The following is a 26,610-nucleotide window of genomic DNA, read 5'->3' as shown; positions in this document are numbered from 1 at the left end:
ACTTTTTCATCTTCAAAAATGTTCTTCTAATCTCAGACAAAACGCTTTTATATTCAGAGCTTGTACCCTATACAATAAATTTTTTAATTATATTGACATATTTTCGTGTAGTTTAGGAACATTTAAAAAAGATACCTTAGCTATTATTAAATAATAATTAATAACATACTGCAAGTTATCATGTTGTTGATATGAACCCTGTCCAGTTACAAGCATAGAGTAATAATATACTACTCTAAGGTTACAAGTGATTCATTTTATAAACATCTGTTCTCTTTGGTTGTAGGTATATACATAATATTGGTGATTATTGGTGTTGTGTGAGGATAAAATTGATCTATTGTAATTTACTTGTGTTCTTATATCCGATGTTATTTTTACTTTATTCAGTATTTTCTGTAAATATTTTTAGCCCACGGGTACTGGACCCTTAGTTTGTTATTATAATTAAATTTTTAAGTGAAAACCTATCATTAGATATTATATGTATTTTTTATAAGTTGATTATTTAATAATGTAAAAAATCTGTTGGTTTTCCTAAATAATCAAAATAAAAAAAATAGAATCAAGGGTATTTTCTAGAGGTGGTTGCCAAATTCAACAGTGGGGCGCACTTACGATTTGTCAGCAATTGTGTTCTATTAAAATATCTGCGGGCCCTGTACAGTACACCCAGGCTTTGATGGAGCCCCCGTGCCTAAGATGGTCACTAAGGATGAGTTGTTTCACAGAATTTGAACAATTCATCAAATTTCAACGTTCATTTTCCGGCTTTTCAAAAGTCCTTTTCAAGTTCTGTTGTTACATCATTATAGGCTAGTTGCTGAACAGATCTGAAATAATAACATAACTTTAAAAAATCTTTCATATAACTTTACAATAAACTTTGAAATTCGAAGAATCGTTCAAATTCTCTGAAATAACCCGTCCTTAGAGTTACACCAAGCTTGTCAATGGAAGACATGTTGGGAAGATTGCTTCCGTTGAAAGTGACTAGATTGTCATTTCAAACCCTTTCAGACATAGTCGGACATGATTGGGTCTTTGAAACATTAAATTCGACTAGGTTATTCTTACCCGAAAAGGAAACCGTTCATCCTCAACTTCAAAGCCCTCCAACCTGTTGGAGTTAATTAATGTATCTAACAAAAATCTATCATGGACTGCACTACCATCTGCGTTTCAATGGATTAGTGCACACGACTAAAGGTCATTGACATGCGACAAAGTCAATGTTATGTCATCGAGGAATGATATTTATAGTGATAATGAGGAATGCAGGGTATCAAAACAAATTCTAACTGTTGTGTTGCAACAGTGAAAACAATAGTAAATACAATAAATACGTATTTCTTTACAAATCTACTTATTTGCAAAGAAAAAAAAAAGTAATAACCACGGACGCCCATGATATATAAGCCACAGAATTGGGATCTTAGATCCCTTACCACATAATGCACCCTGAAAATGGTTTCTAACGACGATACTAATAATTTCTAGTTGAATAATTTTAAAGAGACCTTTTTTGTGTAGTGTAGAGTATTGATTGGATCAAAAAATACATAAAAAGAACATTGTTGAAGGGAATCGTTAGTCGAAATTTAAACAATTTGACAAACGTAACAACGCTCCCAGTATCTTTAGGCATTTGTTGGACAAGAGGGGACTACTGCCGGATGTTCCAAATTTGTTCGAAAAACTTTTTGATAATATTGGTGTGCACAAAATCATTTCGAACGTAACTTATTTAAAATGATTTTTCTGTACCTTTGTTTTGTCATTCTTTAAGCTTATTTCTGATAAAAACCAACGTTTAATATGTTCGTCGTAGATAATATCATAAATCAGAAGAATGGGGTTCATTTTTAGTGTCCATAAATCATCACATGAATCACATCCGCGGATGCAAGTTAAGAGATTTGTCGGGTTGCATTGTGCTAATAAAAACGTCAGTGTGTGAGATAAAACGGTCTACGCAATCACCTTGGCCGCTCGTTGGAATCGGGACGCTGCGTTTTAATCTGAGGCATTTGAAGCATTTCCGTGTAGAAAGAATATCATATTTCACCCGCCCATGACACCTCCAGCGATGTTCTTTGCCAAATTCCTGCTTCTCCGGCCAAGCCGCTGCTGCATCTTTCGGTAAAAACAAAATGCAAATTACCATCCGTGTTTGGGAGACCGTAACGAGCCGCAGCGGGTTTAGCGAAGACTTGTTATTAGAATTAAGGATGTGAAATACGCACATTTCTTGAGCACAGTTGCAATTTCGTAGATGAATCAACTGAAATATTTTATCAAGAAATTCTGTTTTCAAATTATTGTTTTTTTTGTTTTCTAGTTTAATGTAACGATTGGGTGGTTGCTTGTTCAATTATTATCGAAGCGTAAAATCAGATTCTCACCTTAATTTAGTGTATAGCGTTTCAACTACCTGCTAATATTTTAACCTACCAGATTTTCCCAAAACGAAATAAATTACGTAAGTGTGAGGCTCACGGAGCGCAAATTAATGTAACATTTTAGTTTGATTAATGTGTTTAGCGGCTGTATCAGATTTTAAAGAACTTTAGAAGCTAAACAATCACAATATAACCATTTTTCATCCTTTAAAGAAGTTATTCGGTATGACGATATCTTTCGGCAATGCTTTTTTCAACCTAACAGGCTAAAAATTGTGGTTTTTGTTTTGAACCACATTGAATGAACACTTTTTTTATATTGAGTTCCTTGATTATTACATTTAAGAGGAAGCTATAAGCCAAAAATGTGTATATTCTTGGTATACCTTATATTGTAGGTAATAGGCGTTAAAATCGCTTGTCAAATGGAGTCTAGAAACGTTCGATTTCAAGAACAAAACTTGTTTTTATTTGTTTTGTAAATAGTTTTATAAGAAAGCAAAAAAGTTAATCAAATTATACTGTCACGGATAATCTTAGCATAAAACTGTATGTTTTTTAAGTTGTTTTCTTTATGCGTTCAGACATATCTATTGAAAAAATATTTTTTTTAGGAGTTGACATTAACATTTTTTATTGAGTAATTTATTTTTTTATTTGTATTCTACTAAAGCGAAACGATAGGAAAATGTAAGTTTTTAGATTCTCACGGCCAAAAGCATTTTTGTTGTTTGTTTTTGGGGTTTTATGCCGTGTTGCGCTAACTCCTTCTTTAGCCGACGTTTCGGACAGCTGCAGCGTTGATTTTTTTTTTTTTTTTTTCATTTTTCGTTTTGTCCATCATCAGGGCGGATCTGCCCTGATGATTGACACTGCAACGCTGTCCGAAACGTCGGCTAAAGAAGGAGTTAGCGCAACACGGCATAACACCCCTAAAACAAACAACAAAAACGATAGGAAAACGTTCAATATATCTAAAACATTCTTTTTTGGTATTCATAATGTACACCAATACGTTATAAAGATTAATCAAAATTGTGATTTAGCATTAATCTTCGCCATCACTGATACGGATTTTAATGTGACAAAACAAATAGTAAAACTTCAACAACTATATTTTCACGAATATTCAATTCAACAATCATCCATTCCAACACCATTCTGTCACAATGCATTTTGTGAGCTCAGAAATTTGGCGTGTTTTAAAATGGTTTAGCGTCGCCCGACAATAATAATTATTTTGGCCCGTATTTACCGCGACTGCTGTCAAAGCGCCGTGAAAAGCGCGCGAAACAGCTCGAGGATTTCCCGCCAAAATATGCAATGGCGGTCGGAAGGCGGGAATTAGGCCGTCGAGGGCGGAATTATGCAATTTGCATGGTGTGAAGTTAAATACAGTAGCCCGCATAATTGTATTCGGAAAGTTTCCGCCGCGCGGATTAATTTATGGTGCAGTTTTACAGTAGACATACTCGGAGTTTAGCTGAACTGGAACTTTGTATCATTGGATATTATAGATCCTACTGTTTACATACATATAATGTTTACTGTCACTCTGTTCAATGTTCCAAATGAACAATAAGCACTCTTACAGTTCCAAACTACTTTCTTTTACAATGTAATTAATGCACCTATTCCCATTTTCGCTACGAACAGAAAAATAACTTAAATTCGATAACCTCTATTTAACTATTATTTCAATTAAATTTAACACAAAAATATTATTTATTATGTTTATTAAATGAACAAAAATAGTAGAACCTGTAGAAAAGCTGCCATGTGGCAGCGTTGTGTGAATTTTTTTTTGTTGTTATTGTTAAAATTCTTGAAATATCAATGTATTTTACAATAAAAAATAAATTGTGGTGTCCACTGTGATATCAGCCGCACTTGACTCGAAGTTCGCAGATTTAAAATAAAATATTAATAGATTTAAAAAGACATCTTAAAATAAACACATTATATTTGCGTCTCATCTTAGAGCCACATAATATTCTGTAATTTCACCCTGATGAGAAACCATCATTAAGGAATGAAATATTGTGAATGGATTGTTAAATTTTAAATCTGAAAGGTAATTCTTTTTCGCTTCTCCACTTCATTGGGCCACTCATCATTTGCTAAATTAGGGTTGCCTTAGTCTTGACTCGCGTTATCACTTTTAAACCCAAAGCTTTATTCGTACACCATATTTATTTGACACACAAAACAAAAAAAAATCCCATTCATTTTGATGGGAATAGAATACTAAACACTCAGCCCCATATCACGTAGAACTCACATCCAATACAGTCACCCACTAGTCCCCTGAAATCACTTCACTTATTCCGCTGTATTCATAAAAACCCCATTCATCTTCCCCATCATTAAAGCAACGCACGACTGTTAAAAATATCCCTAGTACAATTCTCAAGATTCAAATGTTGTTTTGGTATTCATATCGCTGAAATTCTGTAATATTCGGCGGGTACCGGGTGCCACATGAATACGGAAACATCCCAAGCTATTGGCTGGGCCAACTACCTCCATGGAAAACAACCGGAGAATTCCCGACATGATAAATCACCCGTCAGATGAAATAAATATTTCAAAAGCCTGGAAATATTTCTGGCTTCTTGCTCGAGTTGTTTCTTTCATTTACTTACGAGTTACTCATATTCTTACCAGATGTAAGCACTGCGAGCAATGCCCCTCCCAAACGTTTGTCACAATATGTGTATAGGGTAAATTAAAACAAACTTCGTGATGCAAAGGATTGTACGGAAGGAATTAGTCAATAGAGTATTTTTTTTCTAGAAAAAATAGTATGTCGATTAACATAAACAAAAATAACAATAACTTAATAAATTTCAAAAGGGTTAAAACTATTTTTAAACTATCGGTGGAATTATAAAACATCGTAAGAAATTTGTAAAGGTACCTTAGATTTCAATCCATCTTTCCTTACTATCTTGAAATGATAAAATTTTGAGCGATATTTGAATATTTTCTAGCATTATTTTATGAATGCTCAAAGTAAAAAACAAAACTGCTCAGTGAACAGAACATTTCTAGATTTGTTAATATTACCGAATTGAAAGATGACTGAGCAAGTGTCGCTATGTTACATAAGACCTTACGACTACAAAGCCCTAGAAAAGGCTAACGTATGTTCACAATATCGGACAAATGATTCAAAATTACTGATAAAATACTAAATGCGCAATGCAATGATTGCAAAGCTCTATTTGGCGGTTGAAATAAGAAACTGGTTTGTACTGGTTTTCGTCTGGCGGACTCTTTACTCTAATCAACTCTAACCAACTACAATGGCTTTAACTAGTTAAATGAAAAAAATAGAGATGTTTTTATGACGTATCAAACTTAGTGTAACGCAATGAATTTTAGACTATTTAACTCAAATAACTCATATTCAAATATGACGATAAAATTGGACACAAAATAGACTCTCTCAAAATATTTCCAGTAACTTTATTGAGCGTCTGCAGAATTTAAATGTTATGTTATAAAATTCTGAAAACCATTTTGAACAAGTTTTTAGGATCCCTTAAAATCTTCATTGTTTTCAAACAACTTTTTTTCTGATTCATACAAGTTAAAGTCTTATTTCGGTAATGATTTTTATTTCTCGAAAATCTATATCTGAAGAGTTTTATAAAAAGTATCTACATTTTAAAAACACATCTGTATTTATTTTTTACCAGGTTGTATGATATTTAATTGCTCATTGTTGAATTTTAGAAAGTCCTAACAAAACACATTGTTATATTTTGCGAGTGCATCAGAGGAAATATTTTGAATCAATTAATTTTATTTCTATTTCAGTTCTTTGTTGCACGTTGATTAGTATTCTGTGCTTAAATTCTCTCTAATAATAAATATAATTCCATATCCTTTTAATCATCGGCGCTTGCAAGGTTTTGGGTGATTATTTATTATTTAAAAATTATATTAAAAATTTCACCTGATTTAATTTTTTATTCAATTCAATTCATGGATGTGAAAATACTAATTTTGGATACCTGTACATCCTGCGTAGCTATTGATTCAATGAACTCGAATTTGCTTTGAACTTAGGTGTCATTTTCAAAATGTGTTTTTGTTCATGATTGTTATTTATTACGATAGACGAGTATATAGTAAAATATAGTATATTTTCACAAGAAAATTATTAACATGTACTTATTTTGTTTAAATTTCTTAGGGTTAATCAATACAAGTCAGATTTCGTGATTATTCAAAGGTCTGAAATTTTTACATTTCCCAGAAAGTGATATTTAGTAGGAAACTAAATAGATTTGCTGAAAACGTTCATTCGTAAGAAAAGTTTCTGATTTTCTATCTATTCTATCAACAAAAAAATAGGATTACATTATTAAGAAAATAGGCAATTTTTTTTGAAAAGCAAGGGTTCTGAGACAAATAATTTATAAATCCTTTCAGCTTCACAAATCCTACAAATATTTTTCATTTATTAATTTATAAGTACATGTTAAATGATTAATACATTTATTTAGAGAAGATACATGAGAGCACCATACTAGGCAGTTAGTTTGAATTTAAGTATATCCCTTATTTTTATAATATCCCTTGATTTTTCGGTTCCATGATAACTCAACACAGTGACAATTCAACACACATTTAAAAAGAAATATAAAGTCATTAGAAACGATGAAAAAATTTTAAACCTAACCTAACCTAACCTACATAACCCAGTTAATAATTTTTTGTTTCATCACTTTCCATGACTTTTTATAACTTTTTAAGGATGTGATGAATTATCATTTTGATGATTTATCCGGTCGCCATGTAAATGATATTACGAGCAGTGGCAGCTCATGCCTTTTGGGGACTAAACATGATATTATTAATATTGTTGTAGCTGCAAACGTCTTCTTTTTTTTCGAATATTAAGTTTTTTGTATGAAGATTCTTAGGAAATCCGTGCGATCAAATTAAAATTTGAAAACCTTCATACAAAAAATGGACTTTATTTTTGAAAAAAAAAAAAATTTTGTCTGAGCAATATCTGTAATGTCGATTTTTTTAAACTTCTATCATCTATCACACTCAAAAGTCATGAGTATACGAGTAACCTGAATGTTTTGTTAGTTGGTATGTTTTTTCCCTTAAAAGAATTTAGGGCCTACTATCCTTTTACGGTTCAAGTTTTAAACCGTTAAACTTAACCCAACAAAAAACACCGCATAAAATGTTGCCTACAAGGAATTACGTTGTTTGAAGATTAGATATTATGTTTCAAAGCCACTGAATTCTTTAAAATATGAAGAATTTTTTTAAGAAATTTCTGCACATTAGAAAAAAGTTGTTCTTACAACTTAGAATATGGTTTTCGGGGCTAGGCTCTGTAAGATTTAAAAATATGAACTTATATTGTTTATTATTGTAAATATTTTTACTTTTTTACCAATCATTGTATGTAAATAACGGTTCCATGCTAACTCAACAGAGTGACTATTCAACACACTTTTAAAAAGTTATATAAAGTCATTAAAAACGATAATTTTTTTTTTAACTAACCTAACCTAACCTACTTAACCCAGATAATAAAGTTTTTGTTTCATCACTTTCCATGACTTTATATAACCTTTTAAACATGTGATGAATTATCATTTTGATGATTTCATCCATTTTTTATAGTTTATTCATCTTAACTATTATAAAAAACCCGTTTTAAAATGCATCATAAATCCAAACTATCGAATGTTTTCATGAAATGTGTACCGCCGTTTGATGGATTTTTTGATTTGTTGACACTGACAAACTATGCGTTGGCATATTTTGTCAGTGTGCAATTTCATCTCTGTCTCAAAATAATATTTTCTTGAATTATGTCGGGTAGACCGAGGCTATTCGGATCATATTTCCTTGAATCATGTTAAGGTAGACCGAGGCTATTCGGAACATATTTCCTTGAATCATGTCGGGTAGACCGAGGCTATTCGGATCATATTTCCTTGAATCATGTAAAGGTAGACCGAGGCTATACAGATCATATTTCCTTGAATCCTGTCGGGTAGACCGAGGCTATTTGGATCATATTTCCTTGAATCATGTCGGGTAGATCGAGGCTATTCCGATCATATTTCCTTGAATCATGTAAAAGTAGACCGAGGCTATTCGGATCATATTTCCTTGAATCATGTCGGGTAGACCGAGGCTTTTCGGATCATATTTCCTTGAATCATGTCGGGTAGACCAAGGCTATTCGGATCATATTTCCTTGAATCATGTAAAAGTAGACCGAGGCTATTCGGATCATATTTCCTTGAATCATGTAAAGGTAGACCGAGTCTATTCGGATCATATTTCCTTGAATCATGTCGGGTAGACCGAGGCTATTCGGATCATATTTCCTTGAATCATGTCGGGTAGACCGAGGCTTTTCGGATCATATTTCCTTGAATCATGTAAAGGTCGACTGAGTCTATTCGGATCATATTTCCTTGAATCATGTTAAGGTAGACCGAGGCTATTCGGAACATATTTCCTTGAATCATGTCGGGTAGACCGAGGTTATTCGGATCATATTTCCTTGAATCATCTTAAGTTAGACCGAGTCTATTCGGATCATATTTCTTTGAATCATTCCTGGTAGACCGAGGCTTTTCGGATCATATTTCCTTGAATCATGTAAGGTAGACCGAGGCTTTTCGGATCATATTTCCTTGAATCATTCCGGGTAGACCGAGGCTTTTCGGATCATATTTCCTTGAATCATGTAGGGTAGACCGAGGCTTTTCGGATCATATTTCCTTGAATCATGTAGGGTAGACTGAGGCTTTTCGGATCATATTTCCTTGGATCATGTAGGGTAGACCGAGGCTTTTCGGATCATATTTCTTTGAATCATGTAGGGTAGACCGAGGCTTTTCGGATCATATTTCCTTGAATCATGTAGGGTAGACCGAGGCTATTCCGATAATCTATATTCCTATAAAAATAAAATAAAACTTATTCATATTTAAAAAAAATATTTCCAAATATTAAACGTTCGATATTTTTAATTTATTTAGTTTTATTGATAACTAGCTGTACCTACATAATGAAGGTATATAAAAATCACGCGTATTTGAATGCAAAGTTGTGTCAAAATTTCAAAGCAATCGGTGAAGAACTTTTTGAGATTTACGAATTTGCGAACATTTACATTTTTATTTGTATAGATAGATAACATATAGCTTCTTACAAAAAATATAAGATTAATCCTGCAACCCTCTCCACCTCCACTGATCCAAATCATATGTATGTGGTGATTCGGATCAGTAGTGGGATTACTCGTATCAAACCCAAGGGTGAAACAATAAATAAACCCTAGCTTTCCGCAAACTGTTTTTAATATTCAATATATATTGCAGGTCATGGATTAGAGATGATCCCTGTGATCGAAGACGCGTGACTTTGTAGTGTCGTGTATGATTTTACTTTCCTAACTGCTTCATCCATTGCATTTTTTAACAAAGTTTCCCATTATCTGTTTCAAATAATAATGTAGAACCAATTTAAAAGCATTAAAAATATGATCCAAATAGCCCCGCTGTCATCGGTCCACTTAATCTCATATTTAGTAAAATGATATTTTCTCAAAATTATTTAGTACAGCGATATTTTCTCAATATAACGCACAAAAACGCAAAATACAATCATTATGCTTTCGTTCTGTTTACTCTCTATTTGAATGGTAAATATATAACATTTAAATATGACTAAATAGCTTACCTTTGCAGGAAAACACTAAGAACACTCATCATCCATTTATTTGACACGTCTTCACAAATTTAGATTTTTAACTGTCAATCCACGCAAACTTGTGTGAAATATTTTATGGCAACACTGTGTCCATTTTATTTAGTTGTTATTTCGTCACAATAGCCGAGATAAAGTCACTTTAGAGACCCGCCTGATCCGAACAGTCTATGTCTACCCCAATTAAGAATTAAAACTGAGATCAGAAACCATGGCCTTTGTTCTATTTTTTGTTCAATTTTTTAGTAAATAAAAATAAATATTATTTGAAATAGGGGCCAACGCCGGGTGTTTATAATGTGACTTCATATTCCCATCCCTTCTTAATGTACATTGTTTAAAACTAAATCTTCATCCCCATCAAAGAAAAAAGAAATTACAGCAATTTCAAAGTTTCATTACCTAGGAACCCTTTTGATTTTGTTTAATTAAGCTCCGTCCATACAACGTCACGTGCGGGCATTCCACGTCTCGCATTAAACGGCGCACACGCCCGCGCCGTCCCGTATAGCCCATCGAACCGTCCGGCGTCCATTCCCCGCACTGCCGCGCCGAGCTGGAATCCGCTGCCATTCGTCCCAGATACCCTTATTCCTGACCCGACCCGCTGACCACGGTCAGCCCGGCTATCCTGTCAAACTGCTGCATCGCTCTTTGTGTCATTGTGCCCGTATTCAGAAATGTTTACGTCACAGCGATTTTGTTTACCGAAATCAAATATTGTTTCTGCAGGTTCTCGGGCGACTAACAAACTGATAGAATGAATTTTTATTTATTTTTTAATTAGCGTCAAACTAAAAGGCTTATTTATTAGGTAAATTTTAAAAAGTACTTAGTACCTACTACAAAATAGACTTACTGATATCATCTAATCTTTTCTTCCTTGTTCTATTCGGGTAGAAGAACCATCGTAATTCCTGTCTCATCTTCGTTAGAGGATTCCGCTCGATGCATAAAATTAAGATGAAATAAATAAATATTAAAAATAATTGTAAAAAGCATTCACTTTGTGGCTCATCATAATTTATAATAAAAACACATAAATTTGTTTTTGACCACGATAGTTTTATTTTCACTCTACCGGTTTCGGAAGATCCCTTCCTTCGTCAGGAGAATATTTAAAACTAATCTACTACACAAAATATTGACACATAAATACAAAAATGTTAAGTGTTTGAGAGAGATGTCGACAAAGTGGAAGGGGTAATTACGGGAATTCCAGAAAGAACAGAGCGGTTAACTGGAAATATGTCAAGAATAGGACTATAAGACAGATTAATTTGGTTATTTATTATACTGGAGTTATTATTGATGGCTTTTCTGATTTCAAGTGCTTCTAAATTATCTAATTTTTTGCCTTTATTACTACGGTGAAGAATTTTAACCCCTGTATCTTTACTAAAAGTATGATCGGTGGAAATGAGATGATTGGCAAACTCTGAAAAATTATTGTTATTTAAACATCTTAAATGTTCGGTGATTCTAATATTCATATTTCTAGTGGAATTCCCGTAATTACCCCTTCCACTTTGTCGACATCTCTCTCAAACACTTAACATTTTTGTATTTATGTGTCAATATTTTGTGTAGTAGATTAGTTTTAAATATTCTCCTGACGAAGGAAGGGATCTTCCGAAACCGGTAGAGTGAAAATAAAACTATCGTGGTCAAAAACAAATTTATGTGTTTTTATTATAAAATATTAAAAAAATCGTAAAGCGATAAACAATACTCATCTTTCCCTTTATCGATGGTGCTGTCAACTGATTTGAAATGTCTGTAATTATTTTGATATATCTGTAAATTTACTAAACCGACAGTTCATATTTTAGATATTGCTCAGCTATGCATATATGCATCAATAAAATAAATACGTAGGTATCTATCGAAACCAAGGGATTTTTTTTGCCTAAAAATCACGGAAGAATCCGTTATTATATAAGTATTTCTGCGTGCGTTGATAACTTACTCAGTGGTATAAGATAGTGAGCGAAAGGGTACGGGGTTGTCAGTAGTAGCCTTTGGTAGTAGCCGACACAATGTAGTAGAAGTAGTAATGGATGTATAATGAGTTTTATGGGTGTTCGGTGTATAGTCCCCGTTTTCAGCAATAAAACATAATATTTTATTAATGCGCATGCGTCCACATGCGTATTAATAAAATGGTTTACATAAGTAGTAACTGGAAACTATTCTTTTTTTCTTCTTCTTAAAAATGACAAAATAATAACAGACTCACTTACGGTATTTTTGATACACATTTTAAAAAGGAAAATTGTTTCGCAACCTTGCATTTTGGCAAACTGACACATCCGCAGTTTGGCGCATTTTCCCGGCAATATTATTAACATGACAGTTTGGATTTTTGGTTTAAGATGTGTGATTCAAAGCATGTTTTTGTTCATAAGTTCGATTATAATGACTAATTCACTATTACATTGGTATGATTCCATATTTTCACTATTATATATATTATGTTATTTTTTCAGTTTTAATCCATTAATAATGTCATTTTGTGAAGTAAGTTTCATTTTATCAGAAAAAGCTAATTGACTTTTTAATTTTATAAAAATTTCATGATAGGAATATTTTTTAATAACATAAATTCCTTATGCATTTATGGGTAAATACAATTTCAAGAAACCAATGTTTATACTGTGCGAAAATTATTTTTAAATGTCTTTTTGGTTATTGTATGAACGAGATAAAAAGTGAAGTGACATTTTTCTTGCAAATTCCTTAAGTAAAAGGACTATGTTTTTTGAATTTTGAATATTTGAAAAATTTTAAACGTTTTGATTAGAATTGTTTGTGGTAAGCATCTTTTCGATTCACCGTAAAAAATCAATAAATCGTTGCATCCCCTCATATCTTGCCAAGATTTCTAACTTAAATTCATGACATCTCATATTGAAAGTTTGTTGACATTGCATTCTGAATATGAGATACACAATATTGTACAGACGTCAATACAAATCTTCAGCGTAACCCACATTCATAACAAGGGCTTGGCAACACACAGCACACTGCCACCCAAGGGTGCCCGGCGGAGACAGGGGTGAGGCACCAGTTTTATTTAATTATAATTGAAATGAATACTTTTGATATTGGCCTAAAGTATGGAGTGATTAAACATTCAGAACAAAGATCAGTTAATTTAATCATTTGTATATGTGCAGAAGAGTTGCGAATGTCACTGATTAAAGAAAACTTACGTCGTCAAATTACAAAATACCTTTTCACCCCTAGGCCCAAAAAAAGACACTGAAATAGATTATATGTTCAAGTAAGATTTTATAAATTTAAAATTTTTGATTAATCTCACTCAAAGTGAGATAAAATTGCCCTCACTTTAGCCACACAGATGACCAAAACAGGCATCCATCGGTTTATAAAGAAAATGTCTAAATGATCATTTTAATACGAAATAATTCTTTAATGCTTACGTACAAATATGATTTCAACATCGAGTTATTGAATATACACTCTTCTATGATTGAAATTTAACTTCTTTCTTATAAATTGTTTTCTAATAACATTTAATAAGCAAATATTATTTTTTTTATAATTTTATCTATTACGAATCCTGATTTTTTTTTAACTGGATTGTTCACACTTAAGTGAGAATATCCATAAAAATCCAGTATAAATACAAAATATAGTCTATCCATTACAATGTGGCCACTTATATAAAGAGGAGTGTGTGTATTTTACTGTAGCGGGCGGCAGGCGGCGGCATGGCGAAAAACGGGCGGGTTTGCCGCCGCATGGCGGATGAGCGTCGTTGATTTGATTTGTAAACAAATTTACAGTTTTATTCCGAGACTGATCAAATTTTAAACACTTGACCTTCAAAACAAAAAGAAGATCACTGTTTAAATCTGATTTCGAAAAGCTTTTTGTATATCCTAGGCAATACCGGAGACTTAGCTAGTTATCCATAAAGAAAAGTATATGTGGGTCAGGGGTTTCGTCTTTTATACAGATCTGCAGTTTTATTCCGAGATTGATGAAATTTTACATACTTGACCTTCAAAACAAGAGGAAGTTTAATATTCATGAGATTTCGAAAAACAACCCAATCCACTTTTTCTACCCATTAATACAGAATAAAGCTCGGGCAGCGACGAGAAAGTTCAGCTAATTTTTTTCAGTGATGAAAATCTAGTCACATTACTTTATTTTTTGGAAACCTGAAATTGATTTTCCACGGTTATTCACATCTGATAACACTCTTCAGAAAGCGGTCGGGACCCTCCCGAGTAAAACATCCTACTCCCACTCACTTTCAAGAGAAAAATTGCGAATAAAAAAACTGCCTCGCCTCTTTTAGCTTGAAATCGTAGAAAGTATGTTTGCTGTTCACGATTAAATATCATTTTGATAATACATTTAAATTACGAAGATTGAATAAGACCAAAATCATAAGTACAATTTGTTCAACCATTTCCCTGCAAATTTACAAAAGATTGATAATCTTACACTCGCTTTCATTGAAAGTAGAATTTATATAAAACTTAAAAGTAATATTGATTGTACAAAGGGTTTTCTCTTTCTAACTTCGTGTTTATCATACTTCTCGCCGTGACAGTAAGGGAGATACGTTAAGTAGCTGTTACCAATATACGAGAACTATTGTAAAACTACCCATTTTTTTATTATGAAAATGTTATTTTTTCGAAGGTCAAATAGCCGTGATCACTAACTATTAAGCAATGTTCCCTTATATTACTTACTTTGCTAATAATAAACCATCTGAGGTTTAGGAGGATAAGAACAGATATGTACCTACTCGTACATACAAAGAAAAGGTTGCGGACATAGGCTACAGACTACACACTATAAAGGAATTATTGTTAAAGATAATACCATCATAGAATTTCTGTAAGTAGGATTATTTTTAATCCAATTTGAATAGCTTTCGTTCGTATATTTAATACTACATATTAGAAAAAAAATCTGTGAAGGTTGTCTGCGTTGAAGAAATGTTTTAAAATTATCGTGAAGTTGTTGGTTCGGTGACATGGTATTTTAGTTAAAGTTTTTAAGATATCTGACCTGTTCTGGAATCGGGGTTACTGTGTGTTTTTTAAAATTGATAGTTAAATTGTGAAAATTTTATAAAAGAATTCAATCGTAGAATTAAATCACAGAGGTAACTTACACACGTTTCCAATATTATGATTCATTTTAAATTGAACTTTAAATTTCAGTACAAACTGTATACTTTTAGTACTTAACTGCTATTACTTATTTACTACTACTAAGTGAATAAGAGTAACAGTAGTGAAGTACTAAATTGTATACTTTTAGTACTTCGCTACTATTATCCTTATTCACTACTACTACGTAAATAAGAGTAATAGTAGTGAAGTACCAAACTGTATACTTTTAGTGCTTCACTACTATTACTCTTATTCACTGCTACTACGTGAATAAGAGTAATAGAAAGAAAGTACCAAACTGTATACTTTTAGTGTTTCACTACTATTACTCTTATTCACTACTTCTAAAATTTACAAGTATTATAGAAAATGAAAGTACTAACTATATCTCGTATTTTGACTGGTAAAATGATGTCTATTTTTTTTATCTATTTAACTATAAAAAGAAGAGTGTCTGTGACGGTCAACCGCGTGGCGGGCGGCGTAGATTGATATTTATACAAATCTACAGTTTTTTATGAAATTTTGCCACCCGACCCTCAAAATAAAAAAAAGGTCACTTTAGCTTTGCACACAAGCAGGGGACTTTAGCTCGTTAATAATAAAATAATCAATAATTTTCGCTCAGTATCATAAACAACGCACACGATACCGATAATAAAATTACAATTCTTACCGTTATGGGAAGCATCAGCTCGTGTGTCTCATTCCCTCTCCAAAGCCTTGACTCGGCTGGAAGTAAGGGAATATCGCAGTCCAAGGCTTGAAGTCTTTCATCCAGCCTTGTGGGAGTTCTTGCGGGATATCCATGCTCAGCTGGATTGGATTCTGTTGCACTGGAAGTAGCAGAATTAAAAATAGTAGTTGATCCATTCGTTTGTGAAAGGGTAGTTTCATCTTGCTTAGTAGACTTTTCCTTAATACTTGTTGTCACTTCAATAACTGCTTTAGTTACTTCAATTAGCACTTTAGAAGGTTCGGTGCCTTTCATAGGTGTTATTGTAATATCCGCAATTTTGCTTGTTATCATGTCTACCGGAGTTGTTACTCTTGGTTTTTTCGCAACCAGGGTAACAGTCGACCCCAATTTCATTGCGTGCTTTTCCATCGGTGAGACATTAGTATTTCGTGTCGTAACTATAGGTACTGTCGTCTTTCTCAAGGGCTTCACGGATGACGTCGATGGCACGGGCGTCGGCGTAAAAACTACATCACGTTTTGTCACATTTAGAACAACACTGCCTTCGGTAACAACGGTGGGCAATGTCGAAGCGTTCGACAGGAAAGCAAACACAGATAGTACTAATACAATATCAAAGAGCCCCATGGTCACTGTTGTGATCAGCTATTGCTGACCCAATTCACATTCGGATTACTGAACAAAACTTATCTAAACTGAAACAACGGTTAGCTCGAGAGTTGTATTCGAAGAATTGAGGAGCTCAGTCATTAATTCGGCTTTTTATGAATTTCTCTTGGCTTAGGTTGAATTTCAAGATCCTTCCCAGAGGTCTTTACAAAGGTAAGATCAAACGAATACCCCAAATTTAAAGCCTACCCTTCCCTTCATCCTTTCTTCAGACCTAAAGGTTTTTCGTCGCAGGGCTCTGGCTTGGAAGGGGCGTTTGTTGTATCACCATCTAAAACAAAGAAGAATACGATTAAGTGCTGTGTACAAAGCTATGTAAACAGTCCATTATGAAAGGTGTTAGAATCTTAAAATACTTAGTAACAAATGTAGGTGACGGAAATGTGTTAACTGGAAGTGAGTTCGTTACGATGAATTAAATTAGTTTGCTCTAAATGTAATAATATATGAGGCGTATGTGTGGTAAAACCATCTATGATCGTGTGAGGAATGTGGAGATCCGCAAAGAGTGCAAGGCTGATGTAAGCGTAATGAGTAAGATCGAGAAAGGGACGCTTAGATGGTTTGGGCATGTAGAGCGCATCAGCGAAGAAAAGACGCCCGAGTAAGACATGGCACGACCAAGTGAATCAGATACTTGAGTCGGGCCATGTTAAGAGTCAGAAAAATAGAAGAGTATGTATGAGACGATGTATGAATGTGAATGAGGCAAGGAGTGCGTGCCAAGACCGAGTTGTTTGACGGTACGTCCTCTCTGCCTACCCCTGCGGGGAAACGGCGAGATGGTTAGTTAGTTAGTTAGTTAGAAATCATCGATAACTAACAACCAATTTAATTAAAGGTAAACAATAAAATCTATTTATGGTAGTTAAAATAATATGATAAATTCATGCGCTCTAAAAAAATAAATTTGACGTGCCAGCAGATAAAAAGCAGCATATGAGTTAAACCCATACAATATTTTAATGTTAAATTTATTAAAAAAATAATGTAGTAAGTAATGAAAATTAGAAATGATTAACTTTATAATTTTAAATATTATACCGTTTTTCTTCAGAAGGTACTCAGAAGGACATGATACTTCAATTAATAAAACCGATAAAAAGCACACTCAAACTTCAGATAATTTATCTCAACCGAAATCATAACGCGGGAGCTTTCGCAAATTCAATTACACCGCCATTAAAATTAATTTGACTTTCCTTCATTTTATATTTACGAAATAATATGATTAAATTTTCATCCAGGGTGAATAAACATGTCAACGACTAGAACAAGTTTCCTTTGATGAAGTATAATTGAGCACATTACTTTGGAAGGGAGAGTAAAGCGTGTATCGCATTCGCGAAATAAATTACAAATTACTCGTATTTTTAGCCTCCACAAAAATTATGTATTTAAGAACGCATTCATCGTGAAATGATAAAATACCTATTTTCCTTGCTCTTAAGTGGATAATCTACTGCTTTTGTATTTGTGTTTTGTGAAAAATATACTCAAGTTTATTAAATAGTATAATTTTAGTGAACAGTTGGTAGACATCGCGTCCGTATATTTCTATTTTTGACATATGTAAAAAAAAAAATCCCTTTGAAATCATAAGATTTCTCGTATTTACGAGAAATAGTATTAGTAGTAATAGCTAGTATTTACTCATACTTACATAAATAATCTACTTGATTAATATACACGACGATTTCACATTTGAAAAAAGAATCTTTACTGAATAATTAATCCGTCATGTGTCAACGCAAAATTTTCGTCGTGCGCCAGCTGATTCTATTTTTGTTTTTGTACCGTCTTACCAGATAACGTGATAAAATAGTAGATAAAGAGTCCAGATGGAATTAGTAATAAATTGTTGAGAGATACAATGCAAGTGATATGACTTCATCTACTGAATATAATAATTTAATAAATAAGAAGAGGTAAATTTCCAAGCCGTGATCCTGATTCAGAAAATTGTTAATACCAAAAAATGTGATTAATTTTGACCACTAAATATTAATCAAAATGTCAACAGGCCCTATAAATTTTGAAAAAAAGACCACGAGTTAAATATTTGTAAAAACATAACATATGAAAAATAACTCATGTGAACCTAAATACAAAATAATGGATAAAAGGAAGAAAGAAACAGAAAAAAACACCATTGCAGTCTTCTTTTTTATTTCAAAAGAGGCTTTGAAACGAAAAAAAGGGAAAAAACAATTTGAAAAATTAGTAGGTATATGTCTTTCTGACGTAGCCATAAACATGTTCAAAGAATATCTCCAGGAAAGAAAGCATGTTACTAAAGATGAAAACTCAGTATCAGAACCAACAGAAAACAAATTAGGTGCCCCGCAAGGGTTGGTATTAGGCCCACTTTTATTTATTCATTAATTTACATGAATGATATAATTCAAACCACAAAAATTTCTAAAAGAAGACTATTTGAAAACGAAATGAAAATCTATGTTTTGTTTAAAGAATACATAAACACAGTAAATAAAATTAAAATAGAAGACCTACAAAATATGGCAAGTGGCTGAAAATAAATAAGTTGACATTAAACGTAAAAAAACAATATACAAAGGAAATGGGTAATAAAACGCAAAACGTAGAGTTAAATTTGACAATTTATGTTGAAAAAATTGAAAAGTAAATTAAATCAAATACCTAGGTGTAATTTTGGATTCAAAACCAACTTTCAAAGAAAATGTTCTATATGTGTTAAAAAAGGTATCAAAAAAGTAAACTTTCCCGAAAGACGAAGAAATAATAAAAAAAAAACACCATAGAGCTGAATTTTAAAACTATAGTTGCTCCACATTTCGATTACTGTTCCACGATATTATACTTGGCCAATTAAGGAAACCTAAACAAAAACTAAATTATTTAAAACAGAGCAATGGAATGGAAAGGAAAAGCAAATACGCATAAATTAATCAAATGACAGAGGAGATAAATTGGATTCCAATAAAAAATAAATATAATGCTTCGTATACATCCGTGAGCCTAACTGCCGAACTGAACCTTAACTTATGGGAAAGAAACAAAGCAACCGCAAATGGCGCGATGCGCCGCTTGAAGTTGATTCGTTCGTTTCCCGTAATTCGTGGTACGGTTCGCAAATGTATACGTACCCTAATGTGTTATTTTTTTTACATAATATTAAGAATAACCCAATGCCTAAATGCTTTAAGGATGAAAGAGTTTTTTTTAATAAATTAAATAATTCATGAAACCAGAAATGTAAACAGAATTAGATTGCTGCATATGAGAAAAACAGAATTACCTACATATTAGCTTAATGGACTAAAAATGTTTGATGAAATGTCTTAAAGCTATATATTAGTTTATATACGTATAATTTTATTTGAACTAACCTAACATACAGTAAAAACATAAATTAAAAAAACTCAAATCGGCATTTCAAAGTAAATTATTTCATGATTGATATTAATTGCTGAAAATACTCAACTCTGCTAATTTCGTGATATTGGAACGTATTTTACAGTAACTCCACAAAGGAAACTTATATCATCTTTAGGATTTTTATGTAGAAAGTCTTTTGGAGGAAAGGAAGAAGTGAACCTGGATCTTGAAAAAAAAAACATTTTGTAGGAGAGAGGAAACACAGAAACCGCTGTTGAATAACAAAGCCGTTCAACACAAAAAAATTGTCTAAAGCGACCGACGCGATAAAAATTTCAATCGTGTACAAATACGAGTATATATCCTGCATCACATATGATATGTACTGTAGGTATACGGCCTGATTAATATCAACTAGCTGTAAAGTAAATTGCTATGTTTCTTAAGGTTCGGTCAGACGTTATATTAACTAAAGCCAGGTCAGATGAGAAGAAAAGATTAGATTTAGATTTTGATTGATACGGATAGCCCATGAAGAATTGAAAATTGACAACTCGAGAAACAATCATTGTAGTCTCCGTTGCATTTAAAACAAACTGTAACTAAATACACGATTCCGAGTGGTTTGTTCTTATGTTTTATTTGTACCGACATGAAAAAATGAAGCTTTTGAAACGTGGAAATATAGATGCATCCTTAAATTATTTCAGAGTTTCGCATTCATTTGAAATTGTAATGCAATGTTTACACTTGTATAGTTTCGCTTACCCGAGCTATTTCATGCAGCAGTCTGCCGGGTACATATTACCCAGGTGATAATCAACTTCTGATTGGAGTGGGCACCAAAAGATTAAGGTTTTTGATATTTAACACAGAGAGGAAAAAACTAAAACGAACCCATCTCTTCCTAAACCATGGCTATTGGAAAATAATCTGGTAACAAATGGCAAATAGGTCCGCAATGTAGTTGTGCTAAAACACAATGGCCAACAATATTTAATTAGAACGCATTGAAATATTTCGATTCCTGTGTAATCGAAATATGTTGAAATAGTAAATGAAAGGAAAATAAACCGACAAAATGCGCATCACATGCCTCAGGCGTTAATTAACTCATTTTAAATGTTGTCATCTGAACGGTATCTATTCATTATTTTTGCTTACTTCTGGCAAAATAAAATTATACGCAATTCAGTCTTGTTTTGCAGGAGATTTCATGCAGGTATACGGACAAAAACTTTCACTGCGCAGATAATCAAAAAAAAGTTACTCTACACAACAATAAGACCTCACATCTGTGACAATCAGATGAATGATTTAATGAATAATTGATTGGTGTCATATGGTGCAATGAAAACGACGAGATCATTTTAACATAATTTCTGGCATAGTGGATTTCTAACAATTTATTAACTCTCATTTCTTTCCCTCATATAACGGCAGCCAAATAGATTCATTCCGAAATAAAACTTGGCAAATGAAAATTGATAATGTCGGTATTGCGTTTATATATTGGAGGTATTGGTTCAACGCGATGAATCGACCTTCATGTGACCAAGACTAATAATGGGGGCTTGCTCGAAGCTCACATTTTAATTAATTCCGACGAATATAAATTCGTCGGAATATTAGGTATTTTAGCTATAAAGCTAAAATACCTTTTTTTCTGACCCATACTCATGGATGTAAGTTATTTACCTTACCATTAAAATATTTTACGTAAAACGGTTTGAAAAATTCATGAAACGTTTTTCAACTATAAAATTAGTAGTCGGCACCAGATTTTATTTTTCTGAACGATTAATTAGTAACTTCCCAAGGTATTCGTTTTGAAACAACTTAGTAAAACCATTATCAGAATTAAGTAAAATAAACCGCGCGGAAAGATTAATTTTCTAGGCCTGCTAGGGCAAATTCGACTTACGTCGTTAGGATTCCCACTTTATTTCATAGCATTTTCTAGGGCAAATTCGACCGAAGGACCGTCCAATACCTTCCAATATCGTTTATTTTTGTAGATGCCTTCTTCACTTACTTCATAAAGATTCCGAATTCATTTTGGGATATCGGGCATCCTAATACTTACACTCATAGTGAGTGTGACGAATAATTCGTTCACTCGGAACCGCGTCGTTCCGCGACGTCTCAACGTACCTAATCTATTTCAGTGACTTTGCAGAACAGAATCACCAATATACATTATTTTGCGTTTGGATACAGCCTATATCCCCTACGCAAGAATCAGAACAAAGGAAGCACGTGGGTAGGTTATTATGTTCTTACTAATTTACATAACTAGTACAAAGTCCCGAGTCGGTCGTACAGTGCGATCACGATTCAATTAAGTCGTATAAAATGTATGTAGTTCTTTGTACTGAATCAACAACGAAATATATACATTTTGTCTGACGTTTGTTTTCACAAAACGGTGGTTTGAAAATGGGGTTTTTTAAAACAACAGAAACAGGAAATATTAGTAAAAATAAAACAAGAAAAACGCAAAAAAAATCACTACACCGAAGCAGCTATGAACAACTTTACTGATGATTATGATCCTTATCGAGTGTAAATCGAAAGATTTTTTTTTTCATTAGCTCCACACAAGAGGCCCTGAAGAAATAATTTCCTTCGGGGCCAATGTCATCTTTGGGGATACTGGGTGGGATAACTTTAAGGAAATGAAGTAAGGAAGGTTATGGGAAACCTCTTTAACGTTTGGCTATCATCCATCGTTAAGAGGACCGTGTATATCCAAGTCAATTTGGATAGTTTTTAGGGCAGTAGAATGGGCGCAAAATAAACGATCGCTTTTATTGTCAGTTTTTTTATGTCATAAATTTGTTTACAATTAGTTAGCAACGACACTTTTGGCTCGCCAGAACGCCTTCGATGTAATGTTTTTAGATTTCCTAACAAGCTTATACGGTTAAAATAAAGTTAAAACTTAAATAACTTAAACTTAAGCATTGCTCTCAGCAAAACGAGCGGTAAGCAAAACTCAAAAACAGTAGTTTATCCAACAACTTTTGCTCCACATAACTCTTGTATCCGTTCCCTTCCGTCTCCTCTCTCTGCCACACTCAAAAATAATTTAATTTTAATTATGCCTATCATTGAATTGGTAACGTTTTTACGTATATAGTTTGTGTGTATGTGCATATCAAAGTTTCTTAGTGTAGCTTGTCTGGATAAAATTATTAACAGTATGTAACTTTATACGAAAGTAATGCTTTGAGCTAAGCCGGCAGAGAGAACCGTTATTTGGATAATCAACACCTCTACCATAAGTCACCCCAAGTGGGTCGCTACACCAAGTGATTTAGCGGTGATGCCTTGGCTCATGGGGTGAGGTTTGTCCATATCTTGGCAAAGGATGCGACTGTCCCCCATCTTAGCGGAGAGGCCGGTTAAGAGAGACTTTTTGACTAGCCGGACTCTATAGACCAGTGTTTCCCACGGTGGGGCATATCGCCTCAGAGGTGGGGCACCACACTTCAGAGATGAGACAAGTAGGCATTCCACATATAAAGGGGAATATTCATCGGTCATACAAAAAAAATTTACCACCATAAGCGATTTACTCATTAAAAAATGAAATCGATTGGATATAACTAATAGAGGGGACCTAAGACTGAAATATAACTAAGATCCGGACATAAAATTTATTTGTAGCAAGCGTAACTGAATTTAATAATGAATTAGGCGTCAAGATATGTGTGTGTTTGTACTAAATGTCAATTGTAACTTGTAACAATGTTTAATTATTTTTTTTTTTTTTACTATACTTAATTATATTTTCAATTTTTGTTTTGTAATAATTTCAGTTATAATATATGTATTAGAATAGGTTTTATTTAATTTCATTAGGGGTACATAATACAATATGATTTGAAATTTTACCTGCTGTTTAATTTAAAAAGATGCCGGTGGGGCATCTGACTTTTGAAAAGACTACGGTAGGGCATGGCCTAAAGAAGGCTGGAAAATACTGCTATAGACTCTATATTTGACCCATCACCTTGTGCTGCAGTAGAAGGGATGATTCATATGTCCGCCACTCCTGGACAGACGGACTAACCCAACTGACTGCCCAACCCTCATTCCCTTTTCTTCCCCAGAACTTTTACCTTACCTTTCCTTAAAAAGACTCTCCTCACAGCATTCCCAAAGATCACATATGCCCTGAAGGAAATATTAGGGTATAGAGAGATGAAGATCTTTTATTAAATACCGACCAATATAAAAGACGAGTAAAATGCATTCAAATTTAAAAAGAAAAGTGAAAAAATCTGTTATGTTTATTTTTTATCTCTTGTAATTTGTGATCCTTAATATTGTTTGTAACTTTATCACCATATGTTTTTTTTTATTAGCACATATGTCGACTGTACTATTTCAAGAACAAATATATAAGAATATATTTCTAGGGTCCTCCTGTGTGGAGAAGCAAAAATAATAATCAGATGAGATTTAAAAAATGTGAATTTCTGCTAAAGCATAAAAATTATTTCATACGTCTCAGTAGAAGGCACACGGCAAGGACAAAAGGTTAAGTGCACCCATTCCATTGGAGCTTTATTTAACTCACTATATTCATCTATTCGTTTACAGATCACGTAACTCTGGCAATTGTTTTTCCAAAAAAAAAAACTAAATTTCGTAAATCTTTTGCTAACTTCAAACGTACAAAGTAGAACAAACGTACAAAGTGCAAAGTGGTGCAAAAGTCCTCATTCCTTATCGTAATGCAGTAACTTTGTTATAAAAATAATTGATTTGTAACAATTATTCCACGTACTTGGTGTATGGCAATATAGGTTTGTCAATGTGTATTCTGCTTCTGTTTACTTCAGAAATGCACGGAGAAAACTGATCAAATTATTCGTTAAAAACGGGACTAGAAGCCTATAACGAAGGATTTGACAAATTTCGTAGCAAACTCAAACTATCAGTAAGGCACGAATATATTATGAAGAAGTCGGAATACTTGATCTTCAAAAAATCATTTTCATATCTCGTGACTTTTGTGCCACCTAGTATAAATGTAGGTACCTACCATTAGGTTTGATAAAACCTATTTATTACAATTTTTTTGCTTCATAACAAAATAGCGATTTCGGCCGTTTACTCACCTTTACATGTATGAGAGAATCTTACAACTTGGTAATTTTTAAAGCGTGATATTACAAAATATTTCAGCGTTTAATAAGACAATCACAGCAACAACAAAACAATTTTCAAATCAACAACTATTCTTTCTGAAAAGTTTGTTTCAGCGCTGCAGTTGGAGTTTTCTATCTCTACAGGGTGCAATCTCAGGGTAGGTTGGGGTGGGTTTATGACACGAGTGCTTCTCAGAAACCAGTAACTCGCTAGTTGAGCACGTCCCGTCTTGCTTGCATCAGATAAAACTGCAACGACTCTCCAGCTGTTATACGCAGGCACATTGTTCACGTTCACTCCCCTCGCCCTTACATCCACTCTGAGATAATTAAAGAATTTTCTCGATACAAAAAAAAACTCCTAAGCTTGTAAAAAATCGACTGCTTTCTCGGTACATGTGTGAGATAAGACTTTTCCAATTAACTCCTTTCGAACAGGGGTTCGCAATATTTTTCTAATGGTAAAAACATTTATTTTTTAGGTAATAAAGGGTACCTACCCTATTTTAGCTAATATTAATGGGCAAAATCTTTAAAGGAACTCTTGGAAAGTCGTCTGGTGACTTTGTAAATACATTCATGTTTAAATGCATGAAAAGCTTTTATTGTAAAATAATGCATTTATTGTAGAGCTTCTGAACCTCTCCGTGGTCGAAGAGTAAGGCTCTCGACTAGCGATCCGGAGGTCGTGGGTTGGTGCGCAATTAAATTTTATTTGATTGATTTGTATTATTTCACAATTTTATCATTTCAAATAGTATAAGGTATATTTTCAATGTGAAAGATACTCTCAGTATTGATCTGGTGTTCACCACCATTCAGAATTGAAACTTTGCTTGAAATGGCTTTAGCTAGGTTTGGTAACCAGATCTGAATATCCAGATTCCTTGTCACCTTCGTCTTCCCCATCTCTTTCCCTTCCCCACTACCTTCAGCTTTACGTCATACCCTAATCGGTAATATCATAGTCTCACTGGCTCCAGGCGGTGGGGAGCAGTTGAGATTCATGAGCGTGTACAATTCATCCAACTATTCTATTTTTTACTATTTTTTTCTATGGCACTGATGCCATAGAAAAAAATAGTTAGAAAAGTTGGATGAAATTCTGAGAAAAGCAAAAAAAAAATTTAAGCACACCACTGCTTCTTGGGAGGAATTTAGTTAGGTACTTAAGGAAGAAGAAACTAAAATAAATTTAAAAAATATAAATAAAAAATGCATCAGTTGCTGTTCGCGCTTATTTCGAAGATTTTTAAATTTAAAGTTTTTTTAATAGTTTAACGGTTTTCTGAATCACCGGTATTAAGTAAGTTGAGTTCTACTCTCATAAATGCTACCTATCAACGGCCGGTAGCTATTCCTCTAATGGTTATATAATAAGACGA

At 33.3% G+C, this 26,610-nt stretch overlaps 1 protein-coding gene across 2 annotated transcripts in view; it reads right to left on the bottom strand.

Moving 5' to 3' along the window:
* The window catches only part of LOC149425260 (uncharacterized), a 282,468-nt gene that overhangs the window by 192,887 nt on the left and 62,971 nt on the right, over positions 1-26,610 (bottom strand). For both annotated transcript variants that reach the window (XM_089650268.1, XM_089650269.1), the window contains exon 2: positions 16,011-16,974. In XM_089650268.1, the coding sequence (XP_089506394.1) occupies positions 16,011-16,661 (651 nt within the window). In that variant the 5' untranslated portion in view covers positions 16,662-16,974. The remainder of the gene's footprint in view (positions 1-16,010; positions 16,975-26,610) is intronic.

The sequence above is a fragment of the Hesperophylax consimilis genome, chromosome 3 (assembly GCF_061612785.1).
Source record: "Hesperophylax consimilis isolate HC1 chromosome 3, BYU_Hcon_1.0, whole genome shotgun sequence".
NCBI lineage: Eukaryota > Metazoa > Arthropoda > Insecta > Trichoptera > Limnephilidae > Hesperophylax > Hesperophylax consimilis.
This window is presented reverse-complemented; position numbering and strand designations above follow the sequence as displayed.